The sequence below is a fragment of the Rhinolophus ferrumequinum genome, chromosome 9 (assembly GCF_004115265.2).
Source record: "Rhinolophus ferrumequinum isolate MPI-CBG mRhiFer1 chromosome 9, mRhiFer1_v1.p, whole genome shotgun sequence".
Lineage (NCBI taxonomy): Eukaryota > Metazoa > Chordata > Mammalia > Chiroptera > Rhinolophidae > Rhinolophus > Rhinolophus ferrumequinum.
In genome coordinates, this window is record NC_046292.1 from 4,749,313 (window position 1) to 4,770,145 (window position 20,833).

The 20,833-nt window shown below is 55.7% G+C and overlaps 1 protein-coding gene across 16 annotated transcripts in view; it reads left to right on the top strand.

The window, feature by feature from the left end:
* Positions 1 to 20,833, top strand: part of CAMTA1 (calmodulin binding transcription activator 1) — an 818,639-nt gene that overhangs the window by 577,967 nt on the left and 219,839 nt on the right. For all 16 annotated transcript variants that reach the window (XM_033113419.1, XM_033113420.1, XM_033113429.1 and 13 more), the window contains one exon: positions 5,967 to 6,038. In XM_033113419.1, the coding sequence (XP_032969310.1) occupies positions 5,967 to 6,038 (72 nt within the window). The remainder of the gene's footprint in view (positions 1 to 5,966; positions 6,039 to 20,833) is intronic.

Sequence of the window (20,833 nt, forward strand, 5' to 3'; positions counted from 1 at the left end):
CAGAAAACAGAATGAAAAGGTCTTCCCAGGAAAGAAGTTTCACGGGAGGCCAAGGCCACAGGGGTGTTCTGCTCCTCAGAGGTACAGGGGCCAAAGCACCCACACATCCCCAGGACTGTGCGGGTTGCTTTCAGCTGCCTGGACCTTGCCGCATTGGCTTCTGCTTAGTTAACAGAATGGAAGTGCCCCACAGGCCTAGGAAGCATGTTTTCATTGAGTTTTCATTCCAAGAAGCCCTGCGGGCCCAGCACTGTGCCCGAGGGCTGGCTAATTTCACACAAGGCATTTAAGGTGATGGGCATCAAGCTGACATCCACCAGCAAGTGCCATTCCAAAGACCACCTCTGAAAGCTGCCCGTGGATGGCGGTGGGGAGACGTGACTTATTCCATACTGTCACGTGTGTTTGTTTCACGTGCAATCTCTTCTTTTCCACGTGCTCGGCCTTCCTGGCCCCTTCCTTGCCCTGCTTAGATATTTACACGAGGTGGAAATTGCACAAGGTTTATTGTGTATCTACTACGTGGAAATGGCTGTGGGGAATTTTACAAAGGACCGTGTAATTCTCATTCTTTCTGATCTAATGGTCAGGGGTTGGCAAACTATGGCCCTTGGGCCAGATCCGGTTCACCTCCTACTTTTGTATAGCCTGTGAGCCAAGAATGCTTTTTACACGTTTTTAATGATTGGAGAGAAAGTCAAAAAAAGGATGACATTCATGCCAGGAGAAAATTATGCAAAATTACAAGGTCCATGAATGAAGTTTTGTTGGGACACAGCCACGCCCACTCACTGCCTGTCCCCTTAGGAGGCTTTTGCTGTAAAACGGCAGAGCTGAGCAGTTACAACAGAGACCGTCTGACTCCCAGGCCAAAACTGTCTACTGTCTGGCCTTTTCCAGAAAGTCGACCAACGCCTGTGAATGGGAGAGGCCGGACTGCAGATGTGGATGGGAGAGGCAGGACCCCTGTGAATGGGAGAGGCCGGACTGTAGACGTGGAAAGTAAAATGACAGCGATAGTAAACCCAAGGCAGAGCCCACCTCCCCGTGGCTGCCCCATGACCCCGGTGGGTCATTTCAAGGGACTCCTCCCACTGGCTGGTCAAGAGAGGCTTCCTGGAGGAGGGAAGACCTGAGATGGACTCAGGCTGGGGGGGGTTTGCATGGCAGTGGGACCATTCAAGGAAAAGTGTGGAAGTGGGAAGCACAAGGTCTGCTTGGGGACAGTAAGGCAACTGTTTTCTGGAGCCAATGCCAACAGTGGAGAGGACGGAAGGAAGGCTGAACTTGTACTTGAGAGTCGGGGTGCGGGGGAGGGGGGGAGGAAGGGAAGGGAGGGAGACAGAGAGACAGAGAGATGGAGAATCAGCCATGTCACATGGACCGCTGAGAGCTGAAAGCACCTGTCGAGTCCCAGAGTCTCGACCAATAAAGCTTCATTCACCACACCAAGGCGTTCCTTTCTTTGGCCATCGGCTGCTAAGCCGTGATGGACCCTCTGGCATATGGAGTACCCCCCTGACAGCTGTGTCTGTTGGAGAGAAATCCATTTGAGGAGGTTTGTGGCTGATGCTCTCTTCAGCATCGTCCTTTTCTTTGTGGGAAGTGTTTACTTCGAACTGAAGGGAGCTCTTGTTTGCTGTTGGTTTCCCCTGTAATTCTATCGTTCCTTTTTATTTAAGAAGGAAAAAAAGCCCTATAGTGTCATAAAAGCAATTTTGAGTATTTAAGAAAAATTTCTTCCTTGCTCAAGTGTCATGTGAAAGGGAAGCTGTTGGGCCTTAATTCTCTAAATGTGACGAATTTGAGCGCTGCTTTCGTCTGCAGGGTGACGCTCTCCTGAGTCTGCTATAAGTAGCTGGCTGCTTTCTCTGTTTCTTTCTTTGTGTACACACATGAACAGGGGGCTCACGGCATGCTTTCCTGTACGCACCTCCACACGCGTGTGCATCACACCTCACGCTCACACACTCGCACACACACGCACAGCTGTTCTAGCAGCCCCAGGATGTGACTCTCCCGCCAACCACATCATAAACCCCAAGTGAAAAGCTCAACCCAGGGAGCCCCTAGGGAACCCCCAGAGCCTGATAAAAAAACCACCAGGAGTTTGTACAACACAGATTGCTACAGACAAACTTGATTGCTTTTTTGATTAGTGGGTAAAGGGAATGGATTTGATACGCTGCCTCGTGAAATAGTGTGCCATTAACTCCCAGTTGGCTTGGTGGTGACATTGTCATATGGGCTGGAAACTGGCAGAAAGGCTGCAAAGGGAGGATGAGGGTGACAAAGGGACCTGGCGAGGGCGCCTGAGATCCAGGGAGGCCACAGTGCTGGTTTGGGGTTGAGTGGTGAACAAAAGGGGAGCGGGCCTGGGGCAGAGGGCACTGGGTGGGGCAGGCCGGCTGTGCCCTCTCAGCATTGGCAACTCCCCCCGTCACCTGCTCCGCCTACCTGAAAGACTTCGCTCTGCATCCACACCCACTCCCCAGCCTCTCCTTCGGCTTCCAGTGCCAATCCCATGCCAGTGATGCCCAGCTATTTCCAGCCCTGACGGAGCCCCAGATCTCTGCAACGTACTTCATTCTGTGTCTCCATGGGGATGCCTTACGAGCTCCTCAAAGTCACCAAGCAGAAATCTGAAATCAGCCCCTCCCCCCAGCCTGCTGCACCCCCAGCGTTCCCTGTCCCAGGGAGTGGGACCACCATGCACCTGTCCACCTGGTCAGAAAGCCGGGGTCCTCCTTACAGCTGGCAAACGTGGCCATTTCCCTGAGCCTTCATCGGCCAGCCTCTGCATGCCTCCCGGTGCCCAGCATCCCTCGGCTCTGTTCCCTGGCTACACTGTTGCCACAGTGAGCTTCTGAAAGGCTTATCTGATCATGCTGTTCTTTCAGTCCCCACTACCCCAGGCTGCAGCCAAACTCCCTGCTATGGCCCCCATGCCAGCCTTGTTTCTCCCACTTGGCCCCTCACCACCCCCACCCTGCACTTTACCCTGTAGTCCATCCCATGGTCTGTCCCTCCGTCTGTCTGTAGTTGGTTCCTCAAGCTCAGTGTGTTCCTTCTCACCTCCCATCCCCCACCTGCTTTTCCTGCCCCTGGAAGCACTCCTTCCCCCCTGGCCAACCCTGCTCATCCTAAAGTCCCCAGACTCCTTGATCCCATTTCATCTGGGCAGCAGCTCTCAACCCTCACAGCCACCCAGGGGACAGGAGGGGGCCGGTGCCCATTTTACAGCTTGGAAGGACAAGGACCGTCCTGCGGGGGGCAGCAGGTCTCCCTCCCCAAGCAGGGCCCATCTCTCCGGAAGCCCTTGCATGCCGACTGCAGCTCACCAAGGGCACATCCCCACAAGGACGCTAAACCAGCGACAACCCTTTCAGCACTAAATGTAGGGCCATTGTTCAGGATGGTTTTGCGTCATGTGCGGCGTGTCTTACCAAGTCCTGAGACTTCAGAGGATCTCAAATAAAAATTACACATTTCCTGCCTCGGGGTCCTTTCCTCTACCATGCTGGAGGGACCCATGTCCTGGAGGTGCCACCATGGGAGAACATTGGCCATCATTCAGAAGGTCTAAGGCTCCCAGTGCAGGGAACACAGATGGGCAAATGAGCCCCCAGTGTGCTGAGTGAGGGCACACGGGAGGGGCCCGACGCCCTTAGGTTTCTCGAATCCTTGGGGTGCTCTGGGGGCGCTTTCCCTTCTCCCTCGCTGCTTATGACGTGGCTTGCTCCCGTCAGAGGTCTGCCACCTCTCCCGCCCTCCTAATATTGTGCTTTTCTTCTGCGTAGACCAGAGACGTGGGATCACCAGGTGGTTAGAGTAAGATCTAAAAATAGTGGAACGAGGTTCTGAGAGAGGCCCTGAGGGTTCCTCTGATTAAAATGCATGAGCCCTGATGTAGAAACCGCGGTTTTTCTTTTTAACATTATTCTGCTTATTGGATAGTTCTGAGTAGGGGAGAGTGCTAGAGAGAGGGGGGCAGGGGAGGCTCGGGAGTGAAGGCGTGCTCTCTTCTTCTTGTGAACGCTCATGGAGGGACACACAGGTGTTTGGTAAATTCTCGTAAATTCTCTGGGATTCCTTAAAATGAGGTTCAAGGACACTGCAGCCCAACCCTGCTGCAAGGTAGTGAAGTGAGGGGGAAAGTATTGCAAATCAACCGTTTTCTTTTCAAACTCAACACATAGCAGTGGGAAGAGAGAGACAGGTGAAGATGGGAACTCGTTTCAGTGTCTCAAGAGGAAGGAACAGTGGGAAAGAACAGGTGTGAAGCCTTTTATTTCAAAGGGACGGGAGAGACTTCTCACAACAATTTATGTCTCCCTCCATTTGGCTCATTATGTGAGTAAAAGTCATGACACTGCCCACGACAGCATGCAAATTCCAAAGGAAAAGAGCTGATTAAAGTTGCAGGTGGGTTGCTCATTTGTTGCAACCAAACGCTTACAGAAAATAGCCAAGTGAGAATCGACTGTGGCAGGAAGGAGTGAGTTATCAAAAATTAAAAAAGCAAAAGAAAAGTGTGTTGAAAAGTCAGGAAAGAATATTGCTTTCTTAATAATAAATACATTCCTTGGGCAAGAATTGCAAGGGAATCGTTTAAATTAATTTCCGCTTTGTTTGTTTGGTTTGTACGGTGTTTAGGTCCCAGCTGACAGCAATCTGTAAAAGTTCTAACACATTGGAAATCTGATTTTCTTGCAGCCAGAATCCCACAGTCCAAAATGATTTCTCTTTCAACTCTGCTAATCAGACAGGCAGGGCTCAAATGGACTCCTAGTGGAAACAGTTCACATTTGGTCTTTGTGGGGGTGTACAGAGTATGTGATGAAAGCTTTAAATGCAGAGCTGCTGCCGGGGGTGGGGAATGAAGGTGAGATTAAAATGATCAACAGGAGGTGAGCAGAAGACCTGGCCCATCCTTCCCCAAGGCTCTGCTGGTCCTGCCTCCCCTTTCTGCCCCACCCCTTCTGGAATGTGTGCTTTGGGAAGGAGCTGGAAAAGAGGGCATTCCGATTTAAAATTGGAAGCTAAAAGGAAAAGGCCAAATCCCCTCCCACTCAGCCGCTCCGAGTGGGACAGTGAGAGGGACCTGATTGACGTGTCCTTAGCCCTCTTTCCCCACCTCTGCCTGAAAGCCAGCCCCCATGATGTGCAGGGCTGTTTGCACAGGCAACACCCCACGAAGCACAGCGGCTGCCCTGACTGTCCCGCCCCCCCCAGCAGTCAGCCCCACCCACCTGGGGGGGGTCTATGTCCCTCCGCAGCTGTTCCTGAACTTGAATTCCCATCCTTCTATTCCTTGTATCCAACCTGGCTCTGGCTATTTTCCAAAACTAAATCCATCTGCAAAAGATGCAAGTTTATACTTAGGACAAATAAATAAGTAAACTGTAAATAATAGCCAGAAAGTGGGGGTGTGTGCAGGCACCTCTTGGGCTCTGGAGGTCAGTCCTAGAAAAGCTGCGCCTCCCCTCCTCCCCCTCCCCCACCATCCAGGGATGCCCCGCCCATCGTGACGCTGCTGGGCTGGGAAAGGCCTAGGGTGTGCGTGTATTTGAAACAATTTCGTAACCTTCAGGTCCTCCCGGTACCCCACGGGGGTCTTAACCGAGGCTCTGTGAATGAACGTCTTAGAGGGGAACACCAAGCCCCTAAAATTATAGGCCAAAATGTGCACTCCCCCGGTCCCTGGCTTTTCTGGGTTCTCACATGGCTCCACGGCCCCCAAAAGGGTAAGCACCCCCGATCTCCATCCATGTTTCCCAGCTGTGCTTCGTAGAGACCGTCCTGGAGCTTGTTGTCGGTCCTGGAACCAAACGCGGAGGCGCCTGCCCCTAGGTCTCCCCGGGCTGGTGGCGTCCGTGGCCCTTGCTTGCTCCTGGTCTGTTGCGCCGTCTTCCTCCCTTCCTTCCCTCTTTCCAACTGAATTCTCGTTTTTCCTTTCTCCCTAGTGCTTGTACGGCTGCTATGTCCATTCCTCCATCATCCCCACCTTCCACAGGAGGTGCTACTGGCTCCTTCAGGTAGGTGGCTGGGACTGGATTCTCCTCCCGTCTCCGGTGCTGGGGACGGGTCTGCGGAGGGAGACGAATGCGGTGGGGCTCCCGCGTGCGGCGGCCCGGGCTGAGGTGCCCTGACCGGCTTTCCTAGGGACGTCGGCGGGTGTGTGGCGCTGAGACCAGCAGTGCGGCTGGCTGGCACATTGTCAGGTGCCAGGAAGGGGAGGAAGCCGGGTGTGGGGGGGTCCTCGCCCACCCCTGAGAACAAAGCCCCACCGGGTGTTTCCAGAGTGCCTCAGTTTCCTCTGGGTGAGGTCAGAAAAGAGGCCGAGCATCCTGCCCCTGACTGCGAAATGCCTGTCAGCTGAAAGCTGCGCAGTCATGTGCCCTTGGGAGTTAGTCGTTGGCATGTGTGGAAAATCAGCTTCTGGAGGCGTGCCAGGTGTGGTGGGATTGATCGGGATGGTTGTTGCGAGAAGGGGAGCCCCTGGCTCAACAGGAAGGAGCTCTGTAGCCGACTGCTCATGTCTGCGGTGTAGCGGGGTGGAGAAGCTGCGTGGTTGTCACTGCGGCCTAAGGAGACCTGGCTCCCAGATCTCTGTCCACGGTGGGTGCACAGCGTCGCTGAGTCAGGCCTGGGACAGCGCCCAGGTCGCTTAGCCTCTTGCCGATCGGTGGTCACTGGTGGTCATCTTGCCTGGTAGAAGGTGCCTCTCTGAGTGGGAAGGGTCAAGGAATGCGTCTGGTCAGGCTGGACCTGGGTCCTTCTCAAGGCTCGTCCTCTGACTTGCAGCTGCTCTCTTAGAACCTGGTGGGACTGGCACCATCACCCCAAGTTCTTCCTACTGCCTCTGGCCTTTCCTGCTGTGGGTCCCCCGTCTGCATCCACTGTTGTTCAAGTTCGCCAACCCCTGGGCCCCAGCGGTTTGGGGGCTTCTGAGACCTGGGGGTGTGGTTGGGAGGAGCCTGGCAGATGGGAAAGGAAGCCCTCCCCCGGCAACCTCCCAACGCCCTGGCACGTGTTCAGAGAGGTCAGCCGCACACGCCATGGAGCGCAGGGAGGCCTCTGGTCCCAGGGAAGGGGCCTCACAGGTGTCCATAGGGCCCACAGTCTGGGTGTGGATGTCAGGGCTCTGCCCAGCCCCCGCCACGAAGCCCTTTCTGTTCTCCGTCAGTTCCCAGAGATAATTGTCTATGGTTCAGCAAGTTCATTAGCGGATGACGCCTGAGACAGGCCGATGTGCTGATTTGCAAAGATACTGCTTCCCTGACACCTTGTCCTGTTGTCAGTTTCCTGGGGTCTGCCTTCCTTGGAGGTCGGCGTGGTAGCACCTGGTTTTCTAATTGCTCGGTCCTGTGTCCTTGTGAAAGGGACCTTCAGGTGATCATGGGATGAAACTTCCCCTGTCTGGTTAATAAGAACGCACCCAAAGCAGTTCTCTTTTACCTGGCTGCAGGAGGGGGCTGTGGGGCTCCACTTTGAGAGCAGAGATCTGGTGGGGTTAGAGCCCTCCCCGTGTCCCCAGGTTCAGACTCGGGCTGCACACCCCAAACAGCCTGGACTCTTTCCTGGGCTTCCCAACCCCAGGTCCCTGTGGGCTTTTTTCCTTTTCGGTTTTCATGGCCCCATTAGAACACGTCGCCGGCATGTTGCACCCTCTCTACCCGGCCAGGTACTGCCTTCCTGTTGGAGCAACGCCCCAGAAGCCAGGTTCCTGCCAGCTATCCTCTCCGGCAGCCCCAGCTGTCTGCTTTTCAAGGATGCTCCCTCCCCTCCAGGCCTGCTCTCCCGCACCCACGCCTCCGCCTGCCTCCTCTCATTCCATCACACTCTTGTGGCTTTTTAATTTCACTAAATTTACTTTCCTGGAATCAGACATCATCGGGCAGCCATGGGGTCTGAGCTTATTACTTTCCAAACTGGATATCATCGTTTGAGCACCTCGAGCCAGGTCCCGGTTAGATTTGGCTGCTCCTGCCCTGTTTCTGAGACGCAGCGAGAAGTAGGACGGGTCCCATTCCTCTGTCCCGCGGCCCCTTCCCTGGCACTTCGATCCTGGCCACTGTATGCTGGAGTGATTCCTGTGTATCTGGGTTTGTTACCTTCCAGCTGTCGTGGGAGCCTGAGTCTCCCCAAAGTCCAGAATCACAGGATCCGGTTTCTTCAGAGCTGATTTGCCACCCCCCGATCCCCAGGAAAGTGGTCACTTCACCCCCTCTGTGCTGCATCCTTGAATGTCACTCTTATTTCTGTGAGCAGGTGACGGGGGGCAATACACACAGGTGTGGGGGGCTCCTCTCCCCAATCGGTCTGGCCAGTAGGAGGTTGAGGAAGGCCAAAGCAATTAGCGTGGTCACATCCCACGCAGAGCTGAGAGCACACGTGCTAGCCGGCGCTCGGGGCAGTTTGTTCTGGTGCTAATGACACCGCCAGGATAATGACGATGTGGCCGGATTTCATTTCCCTGATATTAAATAGGAAAGGAGCCATGAGACACTGCCCCAGGTGGAAATTAGCCCAAGTTTGTCTCTGACACTAATTACCGCGGGAAAGGATTGGGTGGGAGTGAAGGTGTCAAAACGGTGACAGCGGTAAGAGCTGAGAAAGGAGGCAGCTTGGTGCCAGCTGAGCTCCAAAGAAGCCAGCCTGGTCCCCTGAACAGGATGAGCAGCTGGGAGAAGGGACAGTGGCTATTGCCCAGGGTGAGCAGGCTGGCTGGGACAAGGGGAACCTTCCAGAAAGGAAGGGGGCTTGGAGGAAGAATGAGGACGGAAGGGCGGGCTTCTGGATGATGGAGGGTTTCTTCAAGGAGCAGCCCCACCCCGCATCCGCCGGCTGTCCCAGCTCAGTGGGCATCGCCTGCCAGTCAGCCTCCGGCCTGAGATCCTCACACTGATACCGCTTCTGATGTGATACCGCTACTGACGTGCTAAGGCCACTTAGCACAGCAGGGAACACAGGCCTGGGTTTCCTCTCCAGTCAGACTGTCAGCTCACCGAGGGACGGACCTGTGTCCCCAGCACTAAGCCTCAGCCAGAGAAGGAGGGGCCGGGATTGTGCTGCCGAAGCCTGGTGCCCCCGCACTGGGTGGGCATGGCAGACCCGGGGCATGGAGGTCGGCCACACCTGCTAGCAGCAGAGGTCGGGGAGGAGGGAGGTAGGAGCTGATGTGGCACTTAGAGTGTCCAAGTGACCTTGCTTTCCGGGGAGAGTGCGCTCCTTCTCTCTTCACTGTTAATAAATATTTTATTAGGACATGAGCAGGGATAAGCGAGGGACCAGAGGCTCTGCTGGAGTGGACGACGGAGGTCCCTTTAGCCCATAGCTGCAGACGGTCATTGCTGTGACTGGGCAGCACATGAGGTCACCTGCTCAGGGCGGCCTCTCCAGACCCCCCAGGCCGCTCTGAGCCCAAACGGGCTCAGGCCACTTTTCCAGCTGGGGCAGGGCCATTGGCAGATTTGCCCTGTGACCTTGAGAAGCCCTGATGCTGGCTGGCACACGTCTCCTCTCCCCATCAAGTCGTTAGCATGTGTCCCAGCTGGCAGGGCCCTTAGGCTCCATCGAGCTTCCCTGCCGCGTTGCCTAGATAGATGCTGAGGCCCAGAGAGAGCAGTTTCAGACCCAGGGTCACCCAGCTGGTCAGCGGTGGAGCCAGGCTGGGGTCAGGCCTCCCCACTCCTTCTGGTCCCTGAGTCCTGCTGGGGGACACGGGAGATGTAGCCCCTCCTGCCGGCTGGGCTGCTCCGAGGCTGAGCCAGACAGCAAGTGCCAGTAAACTCCATCCCTGCCCCCTGCAGTCTTCCTGTGTGGGGTTTTCCAGTGCTTTGGCGCAGGGCTCCCTGCCTCCTCCTGCATCCTTTTCTTGGGTCCCCACATTTCATCCTATTGTGTGCTTCTCCCCTGCCCCCCCCCAAGGAGAACAGACCCCCTTCAGGCCAGACTTCCCAGCAGACGCTGTATGGCTCATTTGGAAACTATTTCTGCTTCTGAGTGTTCTCCTTTTTGCCCTTGTCCTCTAAAATGCTTAATGAATGATTTCTGTGCTGGAGTGAAGCAGGGGGTGTGTCCCTGTGCGGCTGCTGCCCCCAGTCAGTGGCTGTTTGGATGCCCAGACCAGCTCACCGGGGTGCAGGCAGCGGGAGGCTCCTTCCCGGCCCACCCCCTCAGCACAGACTGAGGCCTGCAGGCCCGTGAATGCTGCTGTGCCATCACAGAGCCCCTGGGGCCTGGGGGCTCCTGGCTCGCTGTCGAATGGCAGAGGTTTGGGTTCTGAGCTCTAGGACATTTGGGTTACAGAGGAGCCGGCCTCCAGCTCAGCCCTGAGGACCCTGAGCGTCAGATGCTGTGACCACACAGCCAGCACCATAGGCTCTGAGTCCTGGGCAGTGCACTCTCACCTTGGCCCTGTTTCCCCTGGGAGAAGACCAGGCCCCCCAGAGTCTCACAGTCACCCAGTCAGGGGAGGCGCCCATCGCTGCCCTGCATGGCTCCCTGGCACCATCGTCACCCGTCCTTATGGGGAGGGGCTAGAGACAGATGGCTTTGAGCCGCTGGTCCCTCCCAGGTCATGCAGCTGCCTGTCCTCTGCCTCCACACTATTTCCTGCCTTCCCCCAGCAGTGAGTGCAGGGGTACAGGCTGCACCATGCACCACAGCAATTGGGCAGATGAAGCGACCCAGTGGAGTGCAGGGGTGGTGGCGATGGGGTGCCAGCTCAAAAGGGGCTTCTGCAGGCTTCCCCGGCCCCCAGAGAGCCCCCACATCTGGGAGTGCAGGGAGGCCTCCGTCTAGGCCTCACTGTCTTCTAGGAAAGGAGGAAGACCGCCGACCTTGCTCAGGTGGAGCTCCCGGCTCCTCTTTCAAGTACCGGTGAGAACCACACTGCTCCACCTGCCCCACCTGGTGAGGCCTGGGTGTCGAGCTGAAGCCCAACATCTCTGTGTTGAGTTTCGGGCCCCCGGCTAGCATCCCGCCCCCAGCACAGTTAACTTCCTGCCCACCCTATCCTGATAGCAGGCTTTCCTGAGACAGAAAGAGCAGGACTGCTTGGGGCACCCCAGAGGGGGCCCTTGCAAGGAGAGTGTTTCTCATGCCAGGAGAAGGGGTTTAAAACATCAGCCACTGAGGAGAAGTGGGGCCAGCGGCCTCCCCAGTCTGACCCAGGCTCTGGAGCTTCTCAGGCAGAGCCCCTGAGAAGCCACCTCTGCTCACGCTCTGGGGACATCATGGTGAACAGCCCACTTTCAGCCTCTGTACCAGCCACAGGCCTTGACCCCAGCCTGTCCTGGGGAGCCCCACCTTCCTTCAGGGGCCTCCCTTCCTGCCCACTGAGCAAGGCCTCAGGACCCCGAGTGAACTCTGTCACCCCCAGTGGGTCTGGCTGTGTCCCAACACCACTGCTGATGGGAATCCAGTATATTGCTCTCCATTGACACCGGACCTGTCTGGGGAATGTGACGGTCCCTCTCTGAGCCCATAGCCTCTGGCTCCCCAAGAAGGGTCCTCAGAGCCTATCACCTCCCTGAAGTGACAAAGTGGGGTACCACTGGGTCAAGTGGAGGCATCCTGCAGGGTTCTGGGACTCCTGCCCCTGTCATCTGCATGTTTTGTGAAGGCTGCCTTGCGAGGCACCCGCCTGGAGCACCCATTGGCCCTTTGTTTGGGACGGTGTTTGTTTTAACCCCATAAAATAGTGGGGTTGGAGGCACCCGTGGAAGCACCTATTAGCTGTGTCACTCTGGGCATCTTTCTGATTTCTCTGAGCCTCGGTTTGCTCATCAGTAAAATGGGGACAATAATAGTGTTGATTTCATGGGGCCGTTGTGAGAATTATTATAAATGAAACGGAGTGCTGATAGAATGTCGCCCAGCACCCAACAGATGATAACTCGACGCCATCAGTGCCAAGTATGCTGCAAGCTGGCATCCTGATGTCCCAAAGAAAGCTTTTGTGACTCCCCTTCTCTCACAGTGAGGCTGAGATGGGCTGGAGCCAGCCCCGGCCCCCCAAAACACAAGCTGGCCAAGGCGTCTCCTCCCTTCTAGCCCCCTCCCCTGCAGCTGGACACAGAGGGACACGTGTTTGAGAAGTGGTGGTGTTGTCATTGTTATAAATGTCCCTTATGCCCTCTCCACTCAAGACTTGAAATCGTCTGGGGAATAATCAGCTCTTTTGCAAACTGAGTGCCTTCCCCACCATCCACCTTTTCTGGAAAGGCGGCCTCACTTAAGACCATGCCCCCCACCCCTCAGGGGTACCCTTCAGGTGAGCCAGATCACAGAAAGGGCGAGAATCCTGAGCAGGGGGGCCAGAAGTGCGTGTCCACAGTCACCCCTCAGGCTCAGGCTCGTCCTAAGTGTCGGGGCGTCTCCCCTCGGCGTGAGCTGGATTCCACTCCCACACCATCCGGAGATGCAGGGTACAGTCCAGCAGAAGAAAAGCCTTCCTCTCCTCCTCTCCTCCTCCCTCTCTCCCTTCCTCCCTTCCTTCCTTCTTTTTCCCTCTCTTTCCCTCTCTTTCTGTCATCATTTTTTTAATGGAGGATATTATAGCATCCTAAAAACCACTCGAGGCTTCTTGCCCAGTAACCATTTTTATGTTTCATCGGGTGACATAGACGTGGCTGGAAAACAAAGTGTCACAGAGCCCGCTCTGTAGTGGGTCCTTGAACGGCGTCGCCTGCTTATGGAGACCCTTAGATTCTGCAGGGCTCACCACCAAACGAGGGTTTGCTGGGGCTTAGGGCAGTGAGTGGGGCGCTGCCATCAGGCTGCCTCTGTCCCAAAGGGGATCCTTGACCCATCAGCTGTTTCGAGGAAGGGAAGCGAGTAGGTGTCAGCGAGGTCCCTGGTCTCTGGTCTGGGTTGGCGGGGAGGGGCAGGCGCCCCAGGACAGCCAGACACCGTGCACCCGCACACATGGTGCCTTGAAAGCTGGCAGCTCAGCCCAGCCCTGCTGTCGTATCCTCAGCCTCAGAACGTGGAGGACGTGGCAGGTGCCATGTGTGGCCTGAGCCAAGGCAGACGGTCTTCCTGATCGCGCATGTGGCTCAGGGCGACCACAGCCCTGGCACCAGGCAGCCCTCGGCAACTCCAAGTCCAGTGTCTTCTGTCCTTGGACGGAGTTGGGATCGAGGGAATTCACCCTGATTTTCACAGCAGAAAAAACCGAAGGTCCAGGAGAATAAGGGAACCTCAAAGGCTTGGGCAGCCAGGGCTGAGCTGGGCCTTTTAAACAGATGCAGTCCCCATCCTCGAGAGCCCACAGGCTGCAGTGGCCAGGCGTGGGGGACGTGGGTGTGGCGGTGAGCAGCGGTGAGCAGAACAGGCAGCTCACACATCCTGGATGTGCTAACCTCACGGATATCGGTGCCAAGAAGGACTCAAGTCTGATCCGGTCTCTTTATTCCACACCCTGGCTGTCACACCCCGACTGACCAGGGACTAGGCAGCACAAAGGAGGGGGTGGCTGGGCCCCGAGTGTTTGGGGGGGACTCCTGTGTGGAGCAGCAGGTACAGGGCCCTGTGGCACCAAAGTCACTTGTCACCCTGAACTTATGTGCCTGGTAGGTGACCCTGAAGCCGGTCAGCACAATGAGTCTGGAGACGGGATCATGGTATGGGCTGCTGGTCAGGGGAGTCTTCCTGGAGGAGGTGAGCTCAGGGATGGAAGAACGCGATGAGGGTGTCCTGCCCTTTCTGACGTGTGGCAGGCATGGGCCATGGTGCACAGCCACAGTTGGGACTAACAAGCGTGGTGGGGTTAGCTCCACAGGCTCCAGCGCCACAGGCTCCGGTGTCACAGGCTCTAGCACCACGGGCTCCAGTGCCACGGGCCAGGGCTGTTGGGGAGGAACCCTCAGGTCAGGTATCCCTGGCCCCGGTACCAGTCACGTGACTTGGAGAGTGTGCGGGGAGGCCCGCGCCCCTACCCCAGTCTTTGCTTGGGCCCAGAAGAAGAGAGCAGGAAAGATGGAGCTGGACCACCGGAGGCTGCATGTCCGGTGCTGCTGTGAATGCGTCTCCAGGTGACAGAGGGAGCAAAAGCCTTTTCTTGTGTTCTTTTTTATTATCAGTAACAGTAACAATAGCCGTTGTCTGTGATGGGCTTCCATGCCCTGGGCACTGTAGACACTCTGCACACCCGTGAGGCTGGTTCTTATTATGACCACATGGAAATGCGACTGGAGTGCGTAGGGACCGTGCTGCAGGTCAGCAGGACTTGACAGGCAGGAGGGGCAACTGGCCTGGACTCCGTCTCTGACCTCACGGCACTTACAGTCGAGCAGGAAAGATGAGCTTCCGGTAAGAGGTTGCACAGTTAGCCAATGATGGGATGGACAGGGTCTGGAAAGAAGGGCAAGGGGCTATGGGGCCATCAGATGGGGCTCCACAGCGGGTACTGGCCCTGAAGGAGAAGTGAATGGAGGGCACCAGGTAGGGTGGCGTGGAGAGGAGAGGGGGACGCTCCAGTGGGCGGAGGCCCCCTGGCAGGACACACCGTGGTGACACGGAGGACGCTGCAGGACAGGACAGGTGGCCCCAAGGCCCGTGTTGCCAGCCCCCTGGAAAGCTTTCGTCTGGGGAGAGGGGAACAGGCAGCCAGGCAGCGGTGAGGGCCTCTGCCTCTGGGGAAGGTGCAGGTGTCGGCGAGCGAGCTCGACAGCGAGTCATGGTGTCAGACGGTCATTCTTGAGCTGCCTTCTTGTTCTGGTTTTATTCTAACTAGCAGCTCCCACTTCTTTTTCCATTGAATGTGCCTTGAATAACGTGATAAGGTGGACATTAGGGATTCACGGTGCTGTGCAAAAAACTGCTCAATTCCATTAAGATTTCAGGATCTTCGCCAAGGCTGCATGGCACAGCCGATATTAGTTCCTTCTTAGACATCTTTGCTTGATTGCAATTTACGATGCCAGGGCCTCTGCTGGACCCACCTAAAGCCTCCAGAAAAATATGGCCAGTCCCCAAAAGCGGCCATCGTCCTCTCTATGGAGAGTGACTGGGCATTTTCCATAAGATTCCTTCATCTTGGGTCCCTCCTCTAGTGATGGGGGGATGTCCAGGCAGGGGCCACATTTGGCTTTTTCAGCTGGCCACCCACCCAGAGGGTCTCCTGTGACCACGCCTCCGCTGCTTGACCTTCACCTTGTAATTACAGCTGCCTTTGCTACTGTAGCCCTCTGCGGGGCGGGACCCTCTGCCCCCAACCTGTGGATGACGGGGGCACTGAGTATGGGGGAGCCGGCGGAGCAAATGAGAAGGCTTTCTCTGTCTACCTGCTGGGAGCACCTGGGCCTGTGGTCCTTCCCCGCACCGTGTGAATTCAGCTCCACCTTTTACTGGCCAAGTGAATTAACCTCTTTGAATTTTATTTCTTTCTCTGTAAAATGGGCATCAAGTACCTCTCCTGAGGTCCACTGGGAGGATGGATTTACCAAACGCCCACAAAGGTCTCAGTGTCGTGCGTGGCACATGGAAGCCCCCAGACGGTGGCTGCTGTGGTCGTCAGTCTGCGATGGCATTTGCTTCCGGGGATTGGCTGGGTGTGTGTACTTGGGCAACAAAGGTCCCTGGAGAAGGTCCCATCCTGACCACCTTGCAAATGGGAACATGCTGGGTCTGTCAGTGCGACAGTGTGATGATGAGCCCTGTCTGCTAATTTACTCTGCCGTCTCAGGCGGGAACTTGATACACGGTCAGTGAAATGGAACTGCCACCTTCCAGCCATCCCCCTGTACCCCACTGTGACTGCCCGCCATCTATGTGGCCCATCCTGCAAACCTTCCTCTGTCCTTCAGCCCTTAGAGGACAGGGCTGCCCAGCCCAGACTGGCAGACAGAGGAAAAAGGAAGCTGCTGGCACTGCAGTCCCTCCGAGATGGGAATTATTAATTAGTCTTATTATCCAGAATTTGTCAGTCTCTTAATCCTTCCGTCTGCCAAGGGGTTTCTGCATCCAGGGTGCATGTTGTCAGCTTGGCTAAGCAACTGCTTTTAATATGAGGGCAGAACAATGGGTGACACAGTTTGGTTACCATCTTTATTTATCAAGCCAAATAATCCTGGCTCCCCTTAAACAGAACATCCTTCAAAGATGGGAAAGCAAAGCGTCGTGATTTCCTGTCTAGGTGGCTTATCATCGTGAGGCTTTTGTTTAATTATCCTTTTCGTGTAATCTTCCGCCGACATCCTGCCTTTAGCATCCTAGCCTTCTCTGGAGCAAAGGGGAAAGGGTGCTTTCCAAAGCAAAAAACAAAAGTCTGTCTCAGGAAACTTTGTTTTGCCTCTGAAAGAACTCAAAGGACCGAGAGTGAAATTCAGATGTCATTTGATAGAGTGAGCTGGAAAATGTGAGTCTTTGGTGAGAAGCTCCATACATAAATGTCAGGCGTGGGCTCAGACCCCCAGCAGCCTCTCCCCACCCCCACCCCGGCAGTTGACATTGGTCAGCTTGGGCGTGTTGCAGACTCTGGTCCACGATATGGTGTCATAACTGCTTTTACCACCCATAACATCTCGGTGGCCCTGAGGCTGCAGGTATTCCCATGTGGCACACACCATGCACTCCAAAGTCATGTCCAAAGGTTTTACCTAGACAGGTGTGCACAGGTGAACACAGGTACACACAGGCATCACTGTCATGAGCAGCCATGAGCCAGCTCTTACCTTCTGCAGGCCTCGTTGGGCCATAGCAAGAGGTTCACTGATGCTTAGGGGAGCCTCCAGCCCACAGAGCAGCGCTCACAGAAGTCTCTGGAACCTGGGTGACCTCACCCTCGTCCCTTCTGTCCCACTAGACCATCCCCTCAGCCAGCAGACACTTTTCCCACTTAATGAAACTCGCCCCCTCAGGATGGGAGAGCTCAGACGTGTGTCCGGTTGTCACCCCTTGCCCCCTCATGTCCTTTCCTTGCCCTGCACCCTCCAGTCTCCTCCTCCTCCGTACCACTGTGACACTGTCTTGAACTCACCAGTGACTCCCAAACTGTGAAATCCAAAGGTCAGGTCTCTTCCCTCATCTTTCCTGACCTACCAGCAGCACCTACCAGGGTTGGCCATTCCCTCCTTCTGGAATGTTCTCTTCTGCTGCTGTGAAACACTTGGCTATCTCCGTCGCTGCCTGTTACGTGCAGACCCCTCCCCTTCTCTTCATCCCCCAACCACTGGAACATCCCTGGGCTTCCTAAGCCTTCTCTTCTCTGTCTACACCATCCCCTTGGGTCATTTCTCGAGTTCCATGGCTTCATATGCCAGTTTTATGCCAAAAACTGTGTAAATCCCTGATCTCACCGCCAAGCACCAGGCTTTTATACCCAGCTGTCGAATCAGTGCTTCCCTCCTGAATGCTGAGCCACTATCTCAGACTTTTCCTGGCCAAAGCAGGACTCTCAGTTTCCTCTGTGAGCCCGGCCTCCTCCCATCTTCCTGTTACAGTAAACGCATCGCCAGCCACTCGGGCTCAGGCCAACCATTTTTGACCCCTCTCTTGTCCTCACTACTTTCCTTCTCCCCTCAAAAGCATGTCCTAAACTGGTACCTTCCTCTTCTGTCTTGAGCAAGTTGAAGCCCTGGCTCTCTCCTCCACCAGCACGAGTCTCCCCTTCCCCTGTGGTCCCTTGTCCACAAAGTAGCCAGAGTGGGCCACTTACATCCCAAATCATATTATGTCACATTCAATCAGTTCAGTAAGTCTCCAGGACACTTAAAATAACACCCTTTCCAAGACCTCTGAGGGCTTGCGTCACCTTGCTCTGCCTTTCCCTCAGCACTCTCCAGCCAGGTTGGCTCCTTCCTGCTCTTCAAATGAGCTGAGCTTTCTGGCCTCAGGGCCTTTGCACCTGCTCTGCCCTCTGCCTGGGGGACCAACCTGGGTCTTCCATGGTCAACGCAAAGATTCAGGTCTCAGCTGAACTATGAGCTCCTCAGTGAGGTCTGCCTGACACCCCATCTAACATTCCTTCACTCTCCAGCAAACCACTGTGCCCCCTCAACCGTTTACTATGAAAGGTTTAAGATATGCAGAAAAGTTGAGCGAATTTGACAAGCACCCTCATACCGATCACCCAGATTCTACCATTAACATTTTACTATATTGTTTTATCACCTATATGTCCATCTATTCAGCAATTCATCTTATTTATTTTTCATGCTTTGCAAACTAAGCTGCAGGCAACATCCACCCCCTCCTGAGTGCTTCAGCATGCATACCGGTAGCCAGAGTTCAGTATTTATGTCTGGCTCTTTTTTGCCGCAAGGTAAAATTTGCATACAATGAAACAATTCCACGCACAGATGTGGGTGTACTAGTTGATGGGTTTAATCAGTGTCTCACCGACACAGCCTCATCAACGCATTAGGATTCCGAACGTCACCACCATCCCAGAAAGTTCCCTTCCCTGTTCATCCCAGTCTCCATTTCTGAGAGGGCAGCACTGTTCAGATTTTCCACCATGGGTTAGTTTTTCCTGTTCTAGAACTTCATATAAATGGAATCATACAGCACGGACTCCTGGGTGAGGCTTCCATCACTGGCAAAATCTCTCAGGATGCGTCCACATTGTTGCAACATCGACTGTGTTACTTACTTATCACCCGTCCTCTCCCCGGCGCCCCCATCCTTTGGAAGGAAGCTCCCTAAGTGCAGGGACATGACGTTGTGTCTGCTGCGTACCTTGGGTGCCTAGAACTATGCGGGGCACGTGGGGTTGGTATTGGTTGGGTGCATGAGAGTGGCGTTTACCCCCAGCCACAGAGCAGGCTTCCTGAGGGCAGGGCCGCTGCCCACGTCCACTGCCGGCAATGTTCCCAGACTCCCACGGCCGTGCCCAGAGCCGAGTAAAGACATCAGATGGACAAGCTCTTCCGATAGCACGTCCCCTCTTCCCTAATTCCTGCTCTCTCTTCTCTCCTCCCTCCTAAAGAGGGAGAAGGTTCACCTTTTAGAGACACACTTGAAACCGGCATTGGTTTGGGGAGAAGGCATCAGTCTGGAAGGGTGACCCTGGGGTCGCGAGGCTTGGGAATTCTCCGTGAGGTTAGCTTAGAGGATTGAGGAGGAAATCCAGAGCAGACAGTTTTGTTGACTCTGAATTGCCAGAAGATTTCTTAATTTAGAGACAAAGTTCTCAGAAAATATTGTCAGTTCCAAAGAAATTAGGTCCCGTGGGGAGTATTGCGCCCTTTGTGCTGAAAGAGGGGTTTGGGGAGACTCCTGTGGGGAGTCCCCAGCTCAGGTCCCCAACATGGGTAAGAGTCAGAGGGCACGTGCCAGGACACGGGCTGCGGGAGCCCACATCCCTCTGTCACACCAGAAATGTGCAGGGGCCCTACCTGCAGTCATCCTGCAGGGAGCTGTGGCCACAGAGCCCCGCTGGCACCTGGATGCCCGTCTGACAGCCTGCGGGGGCCTCCTTGTTCTGGGGCGGGACATAGAGCCATTCCCCGGGCAGCTACAAGGAGCCACCACCCCTAGCCAGGGAGGCCACTGGAGAGAGTGGGGGAGTTAGGCAGGGAGCCCAGCTCGCCCCTCGTGGGCCTGGTTCAGCACCTCCCATGTAGGAAGTCTTCACTTAGTTGTGGGCTGAAACCCGTAGACCCTGGCACTGTCTGGGGCCTGAACAAGCAAGAGAGAGAAAGCGCAGGCATTCACAGACCCGGGACTCCATGTACCAGGGCCGTCAGCAGCTCCCCTGAGAGACCGTGTGGGCTCTGTATGCCCCTGTGTCCCCAGCCCCGGGCCAGGCCATGTGGAAGGTGGGTGCCCACCTCAGGGCCCATCCTTCTGCTCGGGGGCGCTGGGGAAGCCCTGCCATCAGGGCCCACAGTCCTGGGAGGCCGAGCCTTGGCCCCTGGGAGACATGGAAAGGGGCTCTCTGCCACTTGCTGGGCTTTGAAACAGCTGTGAAGGCCAGGGGCTTGGCTGACCTGGGTTCGAATCCTGTTTCTATAGCCACATAGAACTGTGACACCTTGGGGTTAATAAACCCAAAACCTGGGGCTCAGTTTCCTCACTCCTAAAATGGTGCAGTGCTGTTCTAAGGATTCAAAGAGATTCTAGAGAGTTTTATATCGGGTCCAACACAGGCAGGAACTCAGCAAATAGTGGCTATTGTTATCATGACTGTTATGCTGCTGCAAACAGGACTAATCCAGGCAGGGCCTCCCACGCCCCGCAGGGCCCCACAGAGCCTGGTTCTGGGTCCTTCCCTCCCTGACCAGCACGAGTCTCTCCCTCTGCCTCGGCCAAGCCCCTGCTTCCAGCATTCCCAGCCAGACACCTTGGCTGACTGAGCCTGGGTCCGTGCTCACCGTACATAGGCCGAGCCTGGCCCAGCTAATTCCAGCAACACCCCCAGACCTGGCCCAGCTCCTGCTGCTGCCTCCTGGAAGCGAGGATTCAGAAATCTTGCCCTAAGATCTCGCCCTGCCTGCGGCCTGAAGCTCAGGCCACCCTCTCCTGGCCAGTGCCCTCCCTGCCTTCCCTCACCTCTGGGACCGAAACCAAGACACCTGTGTTCAAGCATCAGGCAGCTGCAGTCTGCTGTGTGTCACCTGAGGCTCTGTCACACCCCCTCTCCATCCAGGGTGTGTCAGAGCAATCAACTCCAGTGCCCCAGGGGAGAGGGGGAGGGAGGCCTGTCTCTGTCAGCCCTGACAGGACTCACCGTGCTGACAGCCACGGAAATGCTCCCTGACATACCGTGCTCTGCTTCCTGGGAGCAGCTACCTTTGGTGGCAGCGGGGTGGTGAGTGTTCGAGCCAGGCCCAGGAACGGCATGGAGCCACCTTAGCCAAGCCCGAGTCCTGGCGAGTTA